The sequence below is a fragment of the Camellia sinensis genome, unplaced genomic scaffold (genome assembly GCF_055761805.1).
Source record: "Camellia sinensis isolate YWXY unplaced genomic scaffold, ASM5576180v1 Unanchor2, whole genome shotgun sequence".
Taxonomy (NCBI): domain Eukaryota; kingdom Viridiplantae; phylum Streptophyta; class Magnoliopsida; order Ericales; family Theaceae; genus Camellia; species Camellia sinensis.
The window spans coordinates 21,622,480-21,642,212 of record NW_028129079.1 but is presented as its reverse complement, the minus strand read 5'-3'; the positions used below and the strand labels follow the sequence as shown (position 1 = coordinate 21,642,212).

General features: G+C 35.6%; 2 protein-coding genes across 2 annotated transcripts; both read left to right on the top strand.

The window, feature by feature from the left end:
* The first annotated feature begins 2,036 nt into the window (after nt 1-2,036).
* Nucleotides 2,037-7,690, top strand: LOC145815394 (uncharacterized). The gene is made up of 13 exons (XM_082912042.1): nt 2,037-2,338; nt 2,700-2,769; nt 2,956-3,177; nt 3,369-3,590; nt 4,892-4,984; nt 5,337-5,575; nt 5,674-5,725; nt 5,811-5,903; nt 6,011-6,130; nt 6,265-6,363; nt 6,592-6,651; nt 6,744-6,838; nt 7,364-7,690. The coding sequence occupies exons 1-13, from the start codon at nt 2,037-2,039 to the stop codon at nt 7,446-7,448; spliced, it is 1,752 nt and encodes a 583-aa protein (XP_082768168.1). The 3' UTR covers nt 7,449-7,690.
* Nucleotides 7,691-8,779: 1,089 nt separating this feature from the next.
* Nucleotides 8,780-13,333, top strand: LOC145815371 (alanine--tRNA ligase, chloroplastic/mitochondrial-like). The gene is made up of 6 exons (XM_082911992.1): nt 8,780-10,188; nt 10,910-10,988; nt 11,363-11,485; nt 11,645-11,854; nt 11,941-12,098; nt 12,678-13,333. Exons 1-6 carry the CDS (start codon nt 10,112-10,114, stop codon nt 13,012-13,014), a joined length of 984 nt encoding a protein of 327 aa, XP_082768118.1. The 5' UTR covers nt 8,780-10,111; the 3' UTR covers nt 13,015-13,333.
* Nucleotides 13,334-19,733: the final 6,400 nt, after the last annotated feature.

The following is a 19,733-nucleotide window of genomic DNA, read 5'->3' as shown; positions in this document are numbered from 1 at the left end:
CGGACCGTTGTAGAAGACAGTTTATGGGGTCATGTCGGACCGTTGTAGCAGACAATGTTGTGACAGTTGTTGTGACAGTTTACGGAGTCTTGCTGGACCCTTGTAGAAACTAATCGGAATCAATGTCGGGACAGTTTACAGAGTCTTGTCGGACCCATAAAGGAGCTAACCGGAATCAATGTCGGGACAGTTTACAGAGTCTTGTCGGACCCTTGTAGAAACTAACCGGAATCAATGTCGGGACAGTTTACAGAGTCTTGTCGGACCCTTGAAAAAGCTAACCGGTATCAAATGTCGGGACAGTTTATAGAGTCTTGTCGGACCCATAAAGGAGCTAACCGGAATCAATGTCGGGACAGTTTACAGAGTCTTGTCGGACCCCTTAAAAAATCGCATCCTCAAAAGGTGCGCCCAATTTTTCAAAAAAGGCGTGCCATCAAAAGGCGTGCCCAATCCATCAAAAGGCGTGCCATCAAAAGGCGTGCCCAATTCATCAAAAGGTGTGCCGGACATGATGGCGAGGCACGTGGGCGCCTTGGCTTGCGTGCCCGTTTGTCGGCTGGTGGCAAGAGGCGCGCGATGCGCGTGGCTGCCTTGGCTATTTAACCAAGACGAAAGCTGAGGCTGAGGCATACCATTCTGAAACCTCTGAAACCAACCCTTCTCTGAAAAAAACTCTACCTCTTTGGAGAGAGAAACTGTGGAACATTTTGTAGCCCAGAAAAATGGCTTCGTCTTCCCGCGGGCTGCTCACCCTCTTTCCCGACCTCAATGAGTCAACAAGAGAGAGAACTGGTGCGGTGGCCAGTGAACCTCAACCAAACACCTCTGTGTTTGCTCCATTGAACTTTCCGATGCGGTCAGTGGAGCAAAAAATGGCGGTGCAGTCGGATGTGGAGGCCAATCAGTATACCTTGAAGTCATGTGTGGAAACCATGACTGCGGTTACAAATTTGTCGAACCGGCTGCAGAGTAGGACAAATGAGGTGCAGCAGTTAAACGCCCAACTGGCTCTGCTCCAACGCATGTATAAGGATGCGCGAGCAGAGATAAGTGTGCTAAAGGCGGAAAACAAGGAGCTGAAGCGGAAGGCCAGTTTTATGTTCCGATTTGGAGGGCCGCCATATGCTGTAGTGGAGGAGCAGGGTGGAGTGAATGTGCTCGGTGGTGTGGGAAACACGGAGGCAACACCGGCAAGGGCCGTCCAGGACGGAGGCAAGAAGAAGAGACCTGCAGCAGAGTAGAGAAGAAAAATCCCACTGTGGGTGTTGGGTGTGTTGTGGTGGTTTGTTTGTTTGTTTGTTTTTTTTTTTTTTTTTTTTTTTTTGTGTAAAATTGTGATCGGGGTTGATCCTGACATGAATAAAATAAGTGTGTTTGGCAAACTCGAATGGTAGGTGTGGTAATGCAGAAAAATCAACTGGAATGAATTTTTTTTTTTTTTTTTTTTTTTTGTGAAAATAATAATAATATTAATATGGGTATCATGGAGTGGGCGGTGGTACAAAAAATATTGTGTAGAAAAAGAGGGAGATGGTGGAAAAGGGAGGCCACTCATGTTATTAAAATAAATTAAGGCATGTGTTTTCATCATAAGAAGTGAGTTGGTGATAAAATAAAAGAAAAGAAAATAAAATAAAAAGAAAGTTGGGTGGTGGAAAATTATTGTTTAGACAAAGAGAAGGCATGTGAGGTGTAAAGTGGAGGACAAAATAAAAGAAAAAAGGTGAGAAATGTGATGATTTCTGTCCCTTCGCACAAAAACAGTACTACTACCACTCTGTATACCATTTGTTGCCGAATTTCAATTCACTGTGATTTCGAGGAGAGAGATTGAGGCTGTGAAGATGATGCCATCGACAACCAATGGTACTACAATGCCAAATACCGAGCAAACTTTCCGCCTAAATTGGGCAACCTTCAGCGCAGGTGCGGCGCCGCCAGCAAGAGTAGGGCGGAAGCAGCGGAAGCTTAAGGGGCCAGAGGCGGCAGCCCGTATTCCGACAGTGACGCGCCTTCTCATGTAAGAAGAGAGCATGTACTACCACCACAACCCAGATCATGAGACCAACAATAGTCAACAACAGCAGATTCAAGCCCAGCAATACTCAGATTACTATGCATTTAGAGGCCATGAGGTGTACCAAACACCATTCAAGGAGGGGAAGAAAAGAGGGCTGAGAAGCTTGATCAGAAGCAGGTTGGCCATAGGAAGTCCATTGATACATTTGGACAGAGGACTTCACAGTATAGAGGTGTCACAAGACATAGATGGACTGGTAGATATGAAGCCCATCTATGGGACAACAGTTGTAAGAAAGTTGGCAGATGCAGGAAAGTGAAGGTATGTGTACAAAATTCCAGCGGGCAGCGAAGGCAAGGTTGCCGGCCGGCTGCCCGCCGGTGAGAAAACAAAATACGGGCCTAAATCTTATGGCTCTGATACCATGTAGAAATTTAATGTATAAAGAGAAATAGAGAATTGTATTGTTGATTGATATAATGTTATTGATATCTATTACAATGATTCATGATTCCTATATATAGAAGAGGGTGAGTGTGTAGTAGGTAAGGAGTAGGTGAAGTGGAGGTGGTGGTGGTGTAGTGGATTAGGTTTAGTGGAGTAGGTGAGGTGGTAGTGGTGTAGTGGGTTAGGTTTAGTGGAGTAGGTTTAAGTGGGTGAAGTAGGTGGAGAGTAGGTGGATTTTAACAGGAAGTAAAATCATTGCTGCCGCAAAGTCAGCCCACCTGGAAACTGCAAAATCAAAGGTGAGAAGCTGCAACATTTTGATTAATGACACCAAACTAGGCATATTTACTTCTGTTTGAAATCCATCTATTCACCTTCAATCTGCTACTTAGTTTTCAATCCTGAATAAGTTCAGCAGACTAAACACTTGGCATATTTAGTCCAGAATCATGGTTAGTCAGCTGAATTATGCATAAAATTTTCAGGCTAACAAAGTTGTGCATTCTAAAGCCACGAGGCTACATAGAGTCAATGCACAAGATTCTGTGACTGGTGCTACAAAAGCAAATGACAAAGTGGGAGTCAACAAGTATAATAGACTCGGAAATGGTAAAGAGAATGTTACGAGTCAGAGACCCAACACCGGAGCTGGAGGCACGGTTCAGCAGGTTCAGATAGTGACAAAGCAAAAGAGTATTGTTCCAAAGGTATATCAATTGTTAGTTAATTGATCTCTCATGTGTTGTTTTCAATATAATTTACTTTTGTTTGAAATCCATGTATTCACCTTCAATCTGCTACTTAGTTTTCAATCCTGAATAAGTTCAGCAGACTAAACACTTGGCATATTTAGTCCAGAATCATGGTTAGTCAGCTGAATTATGCATAAAAATTTCAGGTTAACAAAGTTGTGCATTCTAAAGCCACGAGGCTACATGGAGTCAATGCACAAGATTCTGTGACTGGTGGTACAAAAGCAAATGACAAAGTGGGAGTCAACAAGTATAATGGACTCGGAAATGGTAAAGAGAATGTTACGAGTCAGAGATCCAACACCGGAGCTGGAGGCACGGTTCAGCAGGTTCAGATACTGACAGAGCAAAACAGTACTGTTCCAAAGGTATATCAATTGTTAGTTAATTGATCTCTCATGTCCTGTTTTCAATATAATTTACTTCTGTTTGAAATCCATCTATTCACCTTCAATCTGCTACTTAGTTTTCAATCCTGAATAAATTCAGCAGACTAAACACTTGGCATATTTAGTCCAGAATCATGGTTAGTCAGCTGAATTATGCATAAAATTTTCAGGTTAACAAAGTTGTGCATTCTAAAGCCACGAGGCTACATGGAGTCAATGCACAAGATTCTGTGACTGGTGGTACAAAAGCAAATGACAAAGTGGGAGTCAACAAGTATAATAGACTCGGAAATGGTAAAGAGAATGTTGCGAGTCAGAGACCCAACACCGAAGCTGGAGGCACGGTTCAGCAGGTTCAGATAGTGACAAAGCAAAAGAGTATTGTTCCAAAGGTATATCAATTGTTAGTTAATTGATCTCTCGTGTTGTTTTCAATATAATTTACTTTTGATTGAAATCCATGTATTCACCTTCAATTTGCTACTTAGCTTTCAATCCTGAATAAGTTCAGCAGACTAAACACTTGGCATATTTAGTCCAGAATCATGGTTAGTCAGCTGAATTATGCATAAAAATTTCAGGTTAACAAAGTTGTGCATTCTAAAGCCACGAGGCTACATGGAGTCAATGCACAAGATTCTGTGACTGGTGGTACAAAAGCAAATGACAAAGTGGGAGTCAACAAGTATAATGGACTCGGAAATGGTAAAGAGAATGTTACGAGTCAGAGATCCAACACTGGAGCTGGAGGCACGGTTCAGCAGGTTCAGATACTGACAGAGCAAAAGAGTACTGTTCCAAAGGTATATCAATTGTTAGTTAATTGATCTCTCATGTCCTGTTTTCAATATAATTTACTTCTGTTTGAAATCCATCTATTCACCTTCAATCTGCTACTTAGTTTTCAATCTTGAATAAGTTCAGCAGACTAAACACTTGGCATATTAAGTCCACAAACATTTTTTTAAACAAAAAAAATCAGAACCAAAGAAACATATATTTACATGTATTTGAAGAACACAATTATAGAATTCCACCACTTAATAAACTAATTTGCGAGAGACCATTGAGGATCTACTGTGATAATTCTGGCAGCTGTGTTCTTCTCTAAGCACAACATTAATGTAAACATTAAAAAATAAAATGAAAGGGTGAGAAATGCCCATGCCAGCTGAATATATTACTTCGGAATATGATTCTATGTAATGAGTATTATTATTTATTACTTACAAGTTATAAGTTTGTCCACCATTTGGTAGTCTAACATGTTGGATATGTAGACACAAGACCCAGAAATCGCCGAAAACATAGATACAGTAGTTGCTCCTCCGAGGAAGAACGTTGTTGAACCAGTCGATCAGTGGGCTTTTCTGGTAATTTCTGGTTCTTCATTTTCTTCGTGGTTTACTTGTTGATTCGCTAATCTCAACCCGCATTGATTATTGGTTGGTTTGAATCTTGGAAATGATTGAACTCACTAGTGTTTCTTATAATTTTGAAGAAAAAAATTTATAGGTTTTTTTTTTTTTCCCTGTTGATTGGTTATTTTTTGATCTGGGAATGGTATATTCACTTCAATATGTTATGGATTCTTGATCTTGGTCTGTTTGGGTTCATGTTTAAAGCTAGGTTTTGATCTTCTTGAAATTAATTATTTCTTTGAATCTTTTGTTTTTTTTTTTTTGTCTCATACTATTGACCCCCTTTTTCCTCTTTCTTTTCCAGCCTAAGCTTCTTACGATACCGAAGGGCTCAGATCAGACAGATGAGAAACAATCAGAAGATGTTGGTGATGATGATGATGATAAGAAGGGGATGAAATGGGCATTGCCAGGACTGCAACAACCTAAGGTGTCCGAAACACTGATTTCTTCTTCGTTCTTTCCATCAGATTTTTTCGTGATATCAGAGAGTTTAGGTTTGGATTTGCATGTTTCGTCTTCATTAGATGGCAGCCATGGAAGGTTGGTTATAATAATTTGATTAATTTTTATTCTCTTATTCCTTCTTTCAATCGTTTCAATTTGGATCCTAATTGGGTTTGCTTTGAATTATTTTCTAGCTTCACTATTTCAAACAGGACTTCTGGTGGTGGTCACAAAAGCCGACGAAATGTAAGCATTTTTTTTTCTATTTCTAAAATGAAAAATGGACCTGTGTTTTTTTTTTTATTTTTAATATTCATTTTTTTCAATGTAGAGCTCTGAATCATCTGGGACCTTTGGTGGAAGTCGTTGGAAGAAGAAGCAACTCAAAGCAACCTACCAAAAACCCTTCAAGCTTCGAACAGAGGTGTGTGTTTATGGTTTTGTGAAATTGACTTTTGCTTTTAAATCCTTCTGTCTTTGCCTCAATTTACTTGAAATCATGTTAATTTTGGTGATTGATTTTTATTGCAGCAAAGGGGGAGATACAAGGAGGAAGAATTTGTCAAGAAATTACAACAAATGATGATGGAGGAGGAAAAGCAACGGATACCAATTACACAAGGTCTCCCATTGACAACAGATGAGCCAGAGGTAATTCCATTTAATTTGAGGAGAAAAAAGATGGAAGTTTCGCTGTGTTGTACAAATGTTTCTATCTCTAATTTCATATGTAATATTTTGTTGAAATGTGTAGCATGAATATATGCTTTTTGATGGTATTACAGTGCTTAGTAAAACCTGCCGTCAAAGAAATCACAAGACCGGTTGATTTGGTGCTGCATAGCGATGTGAGGGCTGTGAAGCGTGCTGAGTTTGACCAACAGGTGTATTTTTAACTTTCTTTAAATATTTTTACTCAGGGTTTTCATGTATTAATCAATTGTTTTGGGCATAATGACCATAACTTCACTCACCTATCACATACAGAGTAGGCATTATGTCATTACTATAGTCTTTACCATTCACTCACGTTCTCGCGCATATTACATAGCAATAATGAAATCCCCTTTATTGAATTACCTTTTAATTTTGCTTCTGTGATTGCATATTAGCTGGCTAAGAAGATGAGCCTTGTTGAACAGTACAGGGAGAAAAGGGAAAGACAACAAAAGGTACATGACAGAAAAAACCTTATGGGTGTGTTTTGGTGATATTATTGGTAGTTTACTGATATATGTGTGCATGTTGGATTTTGCTCCTGTAGTTAGCAGAAGAAGAGGAAATCAGGAGACTAAGAAAGGAGCTCATTCCAAGAGCTCAACTCATGCCCTATTTCGACAGGCCTTTCATCCCTAGAAGGTATCGGATAAAATCTAGAATTTTTAAAAACTTCTTTTGCTATACATGGTTTTCCATTTGAATATGGATAACCAAAAAATCTACTAAATAGAGAAATTATCTAGTAGGTTTGGCCTATAGGACACATGGTGTGTCTTTTCAATATTAGAAAAACATATGATCCACTTGTTTCTATTTTCTATACAAGAAGATATCATGTCTATTTTGGTGGGCGCGGAAAGCTGAACCTGCCAAATTACTTCTCCTACTAAAGACTTCAAATAGACCCTCTTCTTCAAATGATTCTTAAAAAGCAATATGTAGTTTGTATACATTGCTTTCTTTCTTCTTTTTTTATATACATTTTTTTCCCCTCAGTGTCACTGTAGCTGCAACTTTTCCAGCATATTTTATTGATCAGGTGTTGTTTGGATCTCCAATTTTGTAAAATATACCTCAAATCTAGAAGTTTTCTAATGCATCATTTGACTGGCACAAGTGGTGTAAACATAACGATGTCCTTTGTTTGTTTCGGGTTATTTTCAGGTCGATGAAGCATTGCACCATACCTAGAGAGCCAAAGTTCCATATACCACCACAACACAAGAAGATCAAGCGTGGCATGTGTTGAGATGCTATGTTCACACACCAACAATGAAATGCAGAGAAGGAAGAAAAAATCAAGATTTTTCGTAATTCTTTTGTTGTCAGTTGCTTAATAATGCTGAACTTTTTTTTCTTCTTTATATGGTCCTCCAATATTCCTATGAAAGCAATCAATTTAATTGCAATTTTGATGAAACAAGTGATGGTAGTGTTGTATGCACAATTGTGTGCTATTTCAATGAATATTAGCTCATAACCATTCATTTCTCTAGTGTTGTTATTTGCCTTGTTTTCTTTTTTCTATCTTTGAAGCACAAGTCATGTATGCATCTTTATTTGAAGTTTTGCTCTTACCCTTTGTTTGTTTGAGCATTTTTTAGATACGTGTTGGTTAGACTAATCACATAGAAATCCAAACAAAGCCTATATATTTAATTAGCACAACCTCAATATACACATTTTGCTGACTTCTTCTAGTGTACGACATGGTAAACTTGGGTAGTTAGGACTTATAATGAAGTTTAGTTCACACCACCTTCAAAAAAAGTAAAGGTGGTGATTAATATGCTTGTGACCTTTCTAATTCACTCTCTCTTGAAAAGTTTGATCCTTGTATACTCGTGGCATTTCCTATCAACTCTATAGAAGAACTTCATAAGACTTTTTAGAGAAAATGAATGTTTGGTATATGTTCATCTAAGAAGTCCTTTAAAATCATAAAGTGCTTTTGTGCTTTCACCATGTAAATACACATTTGGTGACAAAATCTCAAATGTATTGAAATGACTTTCATCAAGCATTCTCCTTTACAAAACTTAATTTAAAAATACAATAATTGTGAAGGGAAAAAAACACAGGATAAAATAACGACATCCATACTAATAGATGCCGTTATTGTGTATCCAATTGTAACACCTATGAGATTACCATACTGAGCTATTCCACATAGCTTCACCTGGATGCCTCTTGAGAAAAACAGAAATGACCCAAATCCATGAATATTTGAAATTTCTACCTTTACCCATATCATAGTTTCAACAACAATAAAACTAATAACCAATCTAAAAATCAGAGGCAATCTTTATATGATTAGATTCTGTGTTTCTAAAAATCGGACATAATTTTCATATGATAAGTTTATGTGTTTCTAGACTTTTTCATTAATAAAATGATGGAATTGAAATTTGAGAGGTGGGGCTACCCCTCTATTACAGCCCATCCCATTTTATTTGCTTTTGTGTTGGAAAAATGTGAGGTGCCTTCAGATGGTGTTCCCATGTGGGTTCATGACAGACCTGTCACTGGCTAACTGATTGTCTAACTGATCCAAACACCCATGTCTTCATCCCAGATGCTTCCTCTGTGTGGTATTGCCAACGAATTTGATTTACTGTCAATCTGTATTCTATAATTCTGAAAGTAGTTTGGGACAACACTAAAAACATACCTATAAAACCCATGAAGAAAAACACCTTTACGGAGTGTTCTTTCTTTGGCCATCACATCATTCACCAAACTTAAAATTTTCCCTCAGTCACCAAGTTATATTCAATCATAATTGAAAATGGGAAAAATGAACAGTAAGAGAACCAAATGTTGATCAGCAAATTTGTATAAACAGAAATGAACCAGAAAATGGCAAGAGAAGAAAACGAAGGGGAACAGAAAGAGAATGGGAATAGAGACAGAAATCTTACCTTGCACAGATAAAAGCCTCAGGTTTGGTATAGCTTTGAAGTAGCTCTGTTTCACCAAATAATAAACCATGAACCAGAAACAGAAATGATGATAAACCAGAAACCATGAAGCAACAATTTAAATTTGAAGCATAGAGAGAAAGAGAGAGAGGGAGAGAAGTACCAAAGAGCTCCAATCGAGGTTCGAAGCAGAGAGAGAAAGTGGGTGGGTGGTGGTGGAGGGTTGCGAATTGAAGCCACTGAGAGAGAAGGGGGGAGATAAAGAAGAGGAACAAAGATGGAGATAGAGATAAGGAGAGAATGGAAGGAGACGTGCAACAGAGAGATAAAGATGGAATGGGGAGAGACGTGGTAGGTGGGAGAGGGAGAGAGCACCAAGTGTTTGGGCGGGAATTAAAGCATATCTCAACCATCTATATTTATCACAATTAATCTGAGCCCTTAAAATGAAATGTATCTCTGATACATTTTACATATTTTCAAAAATCGTTCTGCTTTATTATATAGATATATACTATTTTAAGCAAATGTATGATATGGAGTTATAAACACTTACCTTGGATAAAAAAATTATTTTCAAAAGGCACTGATGCACATCTCGTAATTGGGCTGGTTAACATATTGGCATGATGTCTGATGATTACCAAATGTATGATTCATTAATCTAGTAATTGACTGGTTTTTCATTAATGTGTGTCGTAGTTTCCATCTTCTTTTTTGCCCCCGTTGTTCGCCTTTTGATGGGTATGTGTCTCTTGGTTTTGGTCTACAAGGTCTGCTAATGGAATGCAATGATGTGGTCTTATTCATTTTGTTATTAATGAACATGTGTATATTACAGATGTTCTTTCGAATGCAATTTTGAGCCACTTTAACATCATCATCATCATATTTTGCTGAGGTACCCTGTGCCACAACTTCCCAAAGATGCATACGCGCAAATGATGTTGAGATTGTAGGTCGAACATCTAGACATCATACATTCTTTGAGATGCTTGGAAACTTCAATTTTGGAGATTACTTCAAGAAGGAAGCAATTAAATGGGCATGGGAGCTTACTACCTTGGAGTATGTATGAGTAATTTTATTGTGACACTAAAGTCTAGACTGATAATTCTCTTGTCTTCACACTCCTTTTGTTGATTGAATATGTCTATTTTTAATTTGTTTTTTTCCCTTCATTGGCATGCCATAAATCTCAACATCCTTATTTCAAGTTGGCACCTCTTATGAAGTTTTATGTTTCTCAATAGGTACCAGGCCTATAAAATTTCTGATAAAAACTGGTTTTTAAGTCATACAAGCAGTATTTTTTGAATAATATTTCCACAATTTTATGTGTACAATCAATGCCTGGAATTATTTATGACCTTAAAATATTATGAGTATCAATTCACTATATAAGATGTAACCATTCTAGTGGCTGCAAGTAGTTGTAGTTTCAAAGGCACATCCTTGGACAGTGTTTGTTGTGGGATGACACTGTTGTTAGCAATGGGAAAAAAGCAGCAGTCAAAACTGTAAATATTTTGGGATCCATACTAGTAGTGAAGAGTGCGAAGTACATGTGCACATCAGCCAAACAGACCCTAAAGTCAAGCATAAATGCCTTTTTTGGGGGGCGTAGGTTCCAATATGTTAGTACCAGATGTTGGTCAATACAGAGGATCTTACTAAAAGGATGGGTTTTTCATAATTTTTTTTGAATAAATTTTTTCCTCGTCGTAGCTATGAATTTGTGATTGTTTCCCTGAGCAAGAAGAATGAAAGTTATTTTTTAATTGCGCAGGTTTGGATTGCCAGCTGAAAGAGTATGGGTAAGTGTTTATGAAGATGATGATGAAGCATTTGAAATGTGGCATGACGAGGTAAGCAGACAAGAACTTTAATCATATTGTTGTACTTATAGTCTAATATATCTTTTGTAATTTTCTCTGCTTGCGTATCTGATCATTAAAATTGTTTTCCATGTAAAGAGATGTCTAGCTATCCAAATTCATGCCAAAGAGGCTTGTCATGAATGTTTCCAAAATTTTCATACCCTTGTTAAAATCACTCTTCATGGTCATTCAAGTTACAAATATGCACTTGCCTGCTAAGCCCAAGGTGTCCATTTGAGACTTTTTTGTTCTTCACTTCTTGGGGACTGTATACTTCCACGTGAGAGTTCTTTAACTGATAGCTTCCAGATATAAATGATATGTGAAATTAACTTCATAAATCTGGTTCTTGCCTCGTGGAGATTGAAGGACTGATCAATAGCTGGATTGAGGACTCTACACTTCTGCAAACTAAAGTGATGCCTCTAACTGATGCTAAAAATGCTGGGGTTATTGCAATGTTCGGAGAAAAATATGGAGAACAGGTTCAAGTTTCTATAAAATCTTTTCTTTTGTACTTCTGAGTTCTGACAGAAAATGGTGTTAAAATATACGCTCATTTCACAACACATAAATGCTGTAACTTATGGAACATACTTTTACATAGGATTTGATTTTTCCTTCAAATACTGTGATTATTTTAGGTACGTGTTGTAGAGGTTCCAGGTGTATCCATGGAACTATGTGGTGGCACTCATGTCAGCAGTACTTCTGAAATACATGGCTTCAAAATAATCTCAGAACAGGGGATTGCGTCTGGAATCATACGTATAGAAGCCGTTGCTGGTGAAGCTTTTATCGAATACATCAATGCTAGAGATAACTACATGAAACAGCTCTGCTCTACTCTCAAAGTATGTTTTCTTCTGTAATCTTTTTGCTAAATAGAGAACACCTGATTGTTTCCAATGTTCTCATTATTAAAATTCATTCTGCAAAGGTGAAAGCTGAAGATGTACCAGCCAGGGTAGAAACACTATTGGAGGAATTGCGAATGGCAAGAAATGAAATTTCAGCTATTCGTGCTAAAGCAGCAGTTCACAGAGCCTCAATCATCGCAAACAATGTATTGCTTGTGGGAAATTCTAAAAATATCAGGTATTAAATTAACTTCTGTAGTTCCATCTATGTTAGAGAGTAGAAATTTTGGATCAACTATGCATCTATGATAAAGAGCACACGAAATCATTCAAACTTGTAAAGAATAGCTTGTTACAGAGTCTTGGAAAAAACACACCCTAAAGTTAGCTCAGCATGAGGTGCCTTCAGATTTATATACTGCACATTACTTTTGTACCCAGTCAACGTGGAATTTCGCTTCACACCTCTTCCCTCACACCAGTGTGCTCGCTTGGCAGCACCCACCATGTACAAGCCAGGGATATGCACCCTACCCATCCCTAGTTCTCTGGCTCTGATACCATATGTTATATCACCATTAGTCCCCAAAGCTTAGGCTATTAGAAAATGAGCCCAACAATGTGTATTAAGCTATTCAACATAGCTAACTCGCACCGCCATCATTCAGACAACTCAACCTAAACCCAAGCACAGAAAAGAACAAAAACAAAAACAAAAAAAATTGACATTAACAAGTCTTGATATTATTTCCCCTTTGGAGTTCTAAAAGAGCATTCTATGAATAATACAGTTGCTTTCTGGAAAATTACTTTACAGGGTGCTGGTTGAGTGCATGGATGATACAGATGCTGATTCACTGAAGAGTGCAGCCGACTACCTAGTGGATACATTAGAAGATCCAGCAGCTGTGATTTTGGGCTCATGTTCTGGTGAAGGCAAGGTAAGTTTAATCGCTGCATTCTCACTGGGGGTGGTTGGCATGGGAGTTCAAGCAGGGAAATTTATCGGGCCTATAGCGAAGTTATGCGGTGGAGGAGGGGGTGGCAGGCCTAATTTTGCTCAGGCAGGTGGTAGAAAACCTGAGAATTTGTCGAATGCCTTCGAAAAAGCTCGATCCGAGCTTGTTTCTATTTTATCAGCAAAAGCTAGCTGAAATTCATTAGGCTGTCCCAAAAGCTAGGAGAATCATTATTCTGTGAAGCTTTTATAGATTCCAGTTATGCAACTGCTTAGGCAATTATCACATCCCAACATAGCAATAGCATCGAACCCTTTTCTCTTTTTATTTTTATTTTTATTTTTTTATTTCTGTTTCTTTTGGTTGGGGGAAGAGGGCAAGTAGAAAATTTGTAAAGTTCATCATATAGCATTGGTATTATTTGGTCAAACAATGTAATTTTGCTATGTTCATGGCTTAATGTGAGCCAATTGTACATAATAATCAAAAGTTTTGGGCTTTAGTACTTCAAAAATGACTGTTAGCCTGACTGGAAGAGGAAAAATATTTGCTAGTTTGGAAATAGTATTAATTCTTCTGCTTGTGATTAGTTTCAACTGTCAACGATTATTAGATTAATTTTTTGTTAGAAATATGACAGTAAAAAGCATGTCGAAGATGATAGTACATGACAAGAACATGGTTGAAGATAACGAGATTGTGCTTCTCTTTCTCAATATAGAGATAATCGCCCTCGCCAACCACATATACGTAGCATTAGGGTAAGAGGTCACAGTATCCCAACACACCACAGTGTGTTGACCTTTGTTTCCATTTTTACCTCTACTTTTAGCTAGTGTGTGCGGCTTATGCATACCTTTGTGGACACTTTCGTGTGCTTTGGAGCAGATGGTGTTTTCACAAATTTTTAAATGTTCCATGCCCTCTGAACTTCCCAGTTTTATATCTGCTCTTCACTCCATGCATATCAGGGCCATTTGAAGCTGGAAAAGCAATTATTTATGAAGTTGTTTATATAATTCCTATCTCTCTCTCTGAATCATCCAGATCTGTTGGGATAAGTATCAGATTTCTGACACACCTAACCTGATCCATGTATGACGGGGAATGAACCGTTATTAATATTAACATGTATAGTTCAATTGTTTACTGCCATTTTGTTTTTAAATTAATGTTTTAAGTTCGAATCCCTGACATGGAGGTATGGCTGATTAAACAAAAAAAAAAAAAACTATATGGTCTATAGGTTAAGCACAAATATCTCTCAACATATTGTGTTCAGCGTGTATTTCTGCTTGTAGTTTATACTCAGTTATGGTCAAATTTGAATAGCTAATGTTTTCCAGCACATTAAGATAAGGATAATTAATAATTTTGCTAGAACTAAAGAAAGACAAAAAGAATCACATGCTTTATTCCACAGCCCACCTTAATTGTTCTTGCTTGATAAGATCAATTTTTTAGCTTTGTTCCTTTCTCTCCCCTCATTGACAAGATAAGCAATCATTTCACATCTCATGCTTTGCTTTGACATCTCATGTTTTGTTTTCGTATTGTTCTTAACTTCACAAGGTGCATTATTGATCATGTTTTGTTTTCATATTGTTCTTAACTTCACAAGGTGCATCCCCCCCCCCCCCCCCCCCCCCCCCCCCCGCTTTCACAAGGTGCATTATTGATCATGTTTTGTTTTCATATTGTTCTTAACTTCACAAGGTGCATCCCCCCCTCCCCAAAAACCTCTCTTCTAAAATCTCCACTTAACTATTGTCACATTGAGTCCAATAAAACATGATAAAAATACCATCTCCTAGTTGGTAATTGCATTTAAAAGAAAAAAACGATGATAGAGAATTTGCAAATCATGAGGCTCATGCATACTTCAAGGTTATAATGTTCATTTTGACCCAAAAGCACCGGTTACCGAATAAAGGTTAGATGTAATGGTGATCAAACGATTTTTATCAGTGTTCAGTTAAAAGTGTGTCACCAATACTCTTTGAATTACAAATGTGGTTCTCATAAATAAAAAAATACTAATAATTGAATGACTAGAGCCGATCTTAACTACCTCAATTGATTGGATAGGAGACAAGATCGGTTCCATCCATCATTTTGTGTGTGGTGTTATTGGTTGGGATTATAGAGTGCACATGTCACGGTGTTATTGGTTAGGAGTGTTACTGCCGCACTGGCTTTGGCAACCAGCAGCGCAGTAGTCAGGGGTGGTTCCGCACCCCCCATGTTGCCTGCAGCATAGACCTCCTGGGCACGATGCACCCCCAGCTTGACTTCCACATTGCTCTGCTGAGATTCCTAGTGTTAGTATTACTAGGATGGTGAGCAAAGAGAGAAGTGTCAAGGCCCCAACTAGACCTCATTTTGATTTTCACTTGTGTTTTGAAGTGATTTTGTTGATGTTTGAGGAAGTGGCAGGGGATGTATGGTTTATATATAGGAGGTGATGAGGCAACTGGAGAAAGCATTTTTTATGTTGCTGGAATCCTACGTGGTGGAATTGAACAGCTTTTTTTACTGAATAATTTTGGATAAATTGTAAATACACCATTTAAGATTTGTTTAAAATATGAATTGTTCATTGTGATTTTAGAAATTACATTTCATGCCTTCAAATTTCTAATCCAATAACAAATAACCTCTTTTACTATTAATAAAATATCAAGTTAATTAATAATTTTTAATGATGTTAGAAATATATTTTAATTAACAATTCAGGTAATTTTATTATTGTATAAGAGAATAGTTTAAAAAGTTATTTTTTAATTAATTTTTTTAAATAACAAATTCTGACAAAAAAATATTTATAATTTTTAAAATTACATAGAACAATCCAAATTTCAGGGGTATTTGCATTTTACCGAATAATGTTTGTGTGGGACCTAATCAATGCTGATGGTGGATTTGGAGAAATATTTCTTTTCTTATCCAACCAAATCTTTGTTCAACAAAGTAAACAGAAGACCACTAGGACGACTCTTATAGCTTCCTTCCTGTTCATCAATGCTGCTGTAATTTATTTATAAGATAAAAATAATTTAAATGAATTAATTTTTTTAGAAACAAAGAGAATAGTATTTTTAACTTGAAACAGAAATATTTTTAAATTCTCTATTTATAGATTATTAGACTAAGATGACCTCTAATTTCAATCTTAATTAAGATGATAAGCTTCACAAATACATTATTTGTTTTCTTGTTAATAAAACAATCGAAATTATAATTCAAATCAACTGTATGTAGTCACGTAGATGACTAGATATCGGGTTTCTTTCAAATTGATCCTTACATAGTTTTTGATGATGCTGCTGGACCCTGATGGATAAGGTCGGGTAGATCCATGCCTCCCACACCGTTGTCCTGTGGAAAAACCTGCACAAGAGTTCAACGGGGAACGGGAGTCCCCCAGCGAACCCTCTGACGAACAAGTTAGAAAGGAGAGAATGATGGAATGTCCAGAGAGAATGGTGATAAGGAACTTAACCTTCATTTTGTCTTAGAAACCTGCTTATATCCTTTGCTCATCATTTCCTTGTCTACTCCGACCTGTCATGTTAGCCGAAAGCCTATGTCTTAGCTTGCCTTGTTCATGGTGAAGCTACTCTGTCCCGACGTGAGGGGTTATCGCATTAAATGCTGCAAGGAAACCCATTAATGACTGGTGCGTGGTCCAATAACTCTGCAAGATTTTTGTCTGTTTATGTAGTTTGTTCTTCTCTTAACAAGTGTTCAGATGTTATTGGTCCTTGGTGCAACGCTGGACTTTTTAGTGTTTAAATTATGTATTGGGCTATAAGTGGTGGGCCAAAAGTCCCTATAGGCCCACCTATGTCAGTTTTTATTACCGTCACTCTTGTACTTTATCAACAAAGCGTGAATTAACCACCTTTCAAGTATTCCTTTGTAGAAAAAATTGTTGCATATCAATAGCGTACATACTTTCTATTACCATCGCTCTAATCTTGTATTCTCTTCCAAACATAAACATAAATAAAAATAAAAATATATTATTAGATATTCTTAGATTATGATATAATAGTGTTTACGTAGTACTAAATATGTTATCTTTTCTCGTAACTATCTAATAATGTGAGTAATATCATATAGTTTTCTAAGATTATTGAATAATTATTCAATAAATATAATGGACCTCACATTATCTAAGTTAATCATCACCACTTTGCCAACACCCTTCAAAATATAATTTGACTTTACTTATGTGTTATTCCTCACAAATGAATAATAACAAAACATATCAAGTTATCATTTGTTTTTCAATTACTTGACAAAAATGAGTCAACGTTGTACCTTTAAAAAATTTTCGTCTCAATAACAAAAAATGTTTGAGACTCGTAGACTCACTCCCCTAATTTGACTTCTAATAATGTGATATAATAAGTATTAAGTTTTGATTTGTGATACACTCATTATATAAGATCCAACTCTCTTACCACATAATTGTAGATGTATTATGGATCTAAAATTATAAATCTCTAATATTTTTAAACTATTTAATATGCCCTAAAAGCACATATCAACAAAATTTATTTTTTATTACATCATTAATTAAAAACACTTTATAAAATAAAAAATATCACATAATATTATAAAAGTACTAAATAATTCGCTTTAAAAAGTCAGAGTTGCGCGCCAAATTTTCAAAGAAGGCAGCTTGCATTTTTTTGTCGAAGCAGGTAAGGTCTTGCCATCTTAGCTATATTTGGCATGGATTTGTTTTTTTGTTTTTTTTTTGGTTGCTATTTTACTAATAAAAAGATAAAAAGATAAAATAAATTAAAAAAATTAATAAGACAAAATATTACATCTAAAATATAATTATTTTATTTTTTCTTTCATAAAAATAAAAAATGCCAAAAAAGCTCATCCCAAACAAAAGCTTTATTTTCCTCACATCATAGTTAATGTTAAGATTTTGTTGTATTTTTTATTTGTTTTTAAAATTTGATTTTTGATTTTTGATTTTTTTAAAAAAAAATTAATTTAATGAAAAAATAATAAATAAAAAATACTCATTGTTTTCCATATAATTTTATCTTCTTTTTATTGAAAATAATTTTTTTTAAACCTTTTTAATATTTTATTTTTGTCACACTAATTTCTAAGTTTAACATTTTATTATATATATAAAAAAATTATTATTATTTGATGTGACACATAATGAAGTCCACTTCCAAAAAAAACAACACTATTTCATAATTTTATCCATCTGAATTTTAAAAAATAAAAATTAGGTTTAAGATGATTTTAAAAAAAATGTTCCTTAAAATTGGATTTGTTTAGAAATGAAAATAACAATTCATGATGATGACATCTTCGCCATTTATATGTATCTTGTATTAAAAAAAGTAAACATATTATAACTTTAATTCTCTAAATTTATTTTTAATAAAATTAATGTTTTTAAATTTCTTTTTTTGAGATCTTTACAACAATATCTATATTGCATATATGGTTTTGAAGGGAAAAAAATTAACAAATATATATATATAAATGAAGTACTAATAAATTTTAAAATATAATTTTGTGAACTGTATAGTCCTTTTTTTTTTTTTTCCCCCTTATGAATCTAAAACTTATATTAAAGTGAAAATTACACAAAAAGATAGTCACTTATATATTTGGGTTTAATTTTTGAGTGATAAAAATGAGTTTCTCCAAATATGAAATTATACATTTAGGCAATCTACATTGTAAATGTTTTGAATTTTTCAGCATTTTGGAACAAATCCAACATTACAAATAATAGTGTAACATTCCAATATAACATACTAAAAAATTACTTAGTGTACTTTTTCCAAATGTAATAAAGTAATACTAAAAAAAAAAAAATTTCTTAATATACTTTTCCAACATAACATTCTTATCAATGTAATTACAAATACAACGCTCCAATGTAACACAAAAAATACTAAAAAATTTCTTAGTGTACTTTTTTCAAATGTAACACTAACAGTTTGAAATTATACATTTGTCTAAAGCTTACTAAAGAATTTTTGAACTCATTTTGGAATGGTTTGAAGAATCTCACATCCCACATCCTTTTTTTAGCATCCGTTTGGGAAGTGGGTTGACTTTTTGGCTTTTTGATTTTTTTGACTTTTTTGACTTTTTTAGCTTGGGCTAAAAAGCTTGGTTTGGGAAGGACTTTTTGACTTTTTGGCTTTTTTGACTTTTTTTGTGAGAGAAGAATGTAATGATTATGAGTTGGATGTGATGTTTTGTTTGTTGTGGCTAATAGGGGTGAGCAGCGGATATACCGATCCGCCAAAACCGACCGAACAGAACCGATCCGCCGCATTTTGGACGGATGCATGATGATGAGCGGACGGTTGCGGATTGATTTTCTCCAATCCGCCAATTTGGCGGACGGATGGCGGATTTGAGATTTTTTGGCCGCAACCGAACCGCCAAACCGCCAAATCGCGAGCACCTGTAGTAATTTATAAGACTTTGTATTTTCAATTTGTTTAAATATTATGTTTGTGTTTTCAATTGAAAAAGAGTTTAAATATTCTGTTGAAAAAAAGTTTTCAACTTGAATATATTTTTGAATTGAAAAAAATAAACATATTATTCATCTATATTTTTTAGTTTTTAAATCTAACTCTAAAAATAATAAATAAAAAATATGATATATGCTGGTTGGTTTTTGTTTTCAAAAACATATGTAGATGTAACAATATAGAGACATTCAATCTCTACTACTGCTCTGTTTATGGTTTTGGTGGTTTGAATTGTTATTATATTTTAAGAATCACAGATTGTAATACTTTATAGGGATGAATCATGCTGTAATTGTAATATGTGGATGAAGCATACAGTGATCGTGATATTCTAAAGTTTCAAACTTTCTTTCTTTGGATAAGGCATACAGT

Bases quoted from the DNA above. Each gene is read 5' to 3' on its own strand.
- LOC145815394 (XM_082912042.1), top strand. From the start codon at position 2,037: ATGTACTACCACCACAACCCAGATCATGAGACCAACAATAGTCAACAA. The intron at 3,178-3,368 runs GTATATCAATTG...TAAAAATTTCAG, and splicing joins AAAAGAGTATTGTTCCAAAG to GTTAACAAAGTTGTGCATTC. The intron at 5,904-6,010 runs GTGTGTGTTTAT...TTTTTATTGCAG, and splicing joins CCTTCAAGCTTCGAACAGAG to CAAAGGGGGAGATACAAGGA.
- LOC145815371 (XM_082911992.1), top strand. From the start codon at position 10,112: ATGCTTGGAAACTTCAATTTTGGAGATTACTTCAAGAAGGAAGCAATT. The intron at 10,189-10,909 runs GTATGTATGAGT...TTAATTGCGCAG, and splicing joins TGGGAGCTTACTACCTTGGA to GTTTGGATTGCCAGCTGAAA. The intron at 10,989-11,362 runs GTAAGCAGACAA...TGCCTCGTGGAG, and splicing joins TTGAAATGTGGCATGACGAG to ATTGAAGGACTGATCAATAG.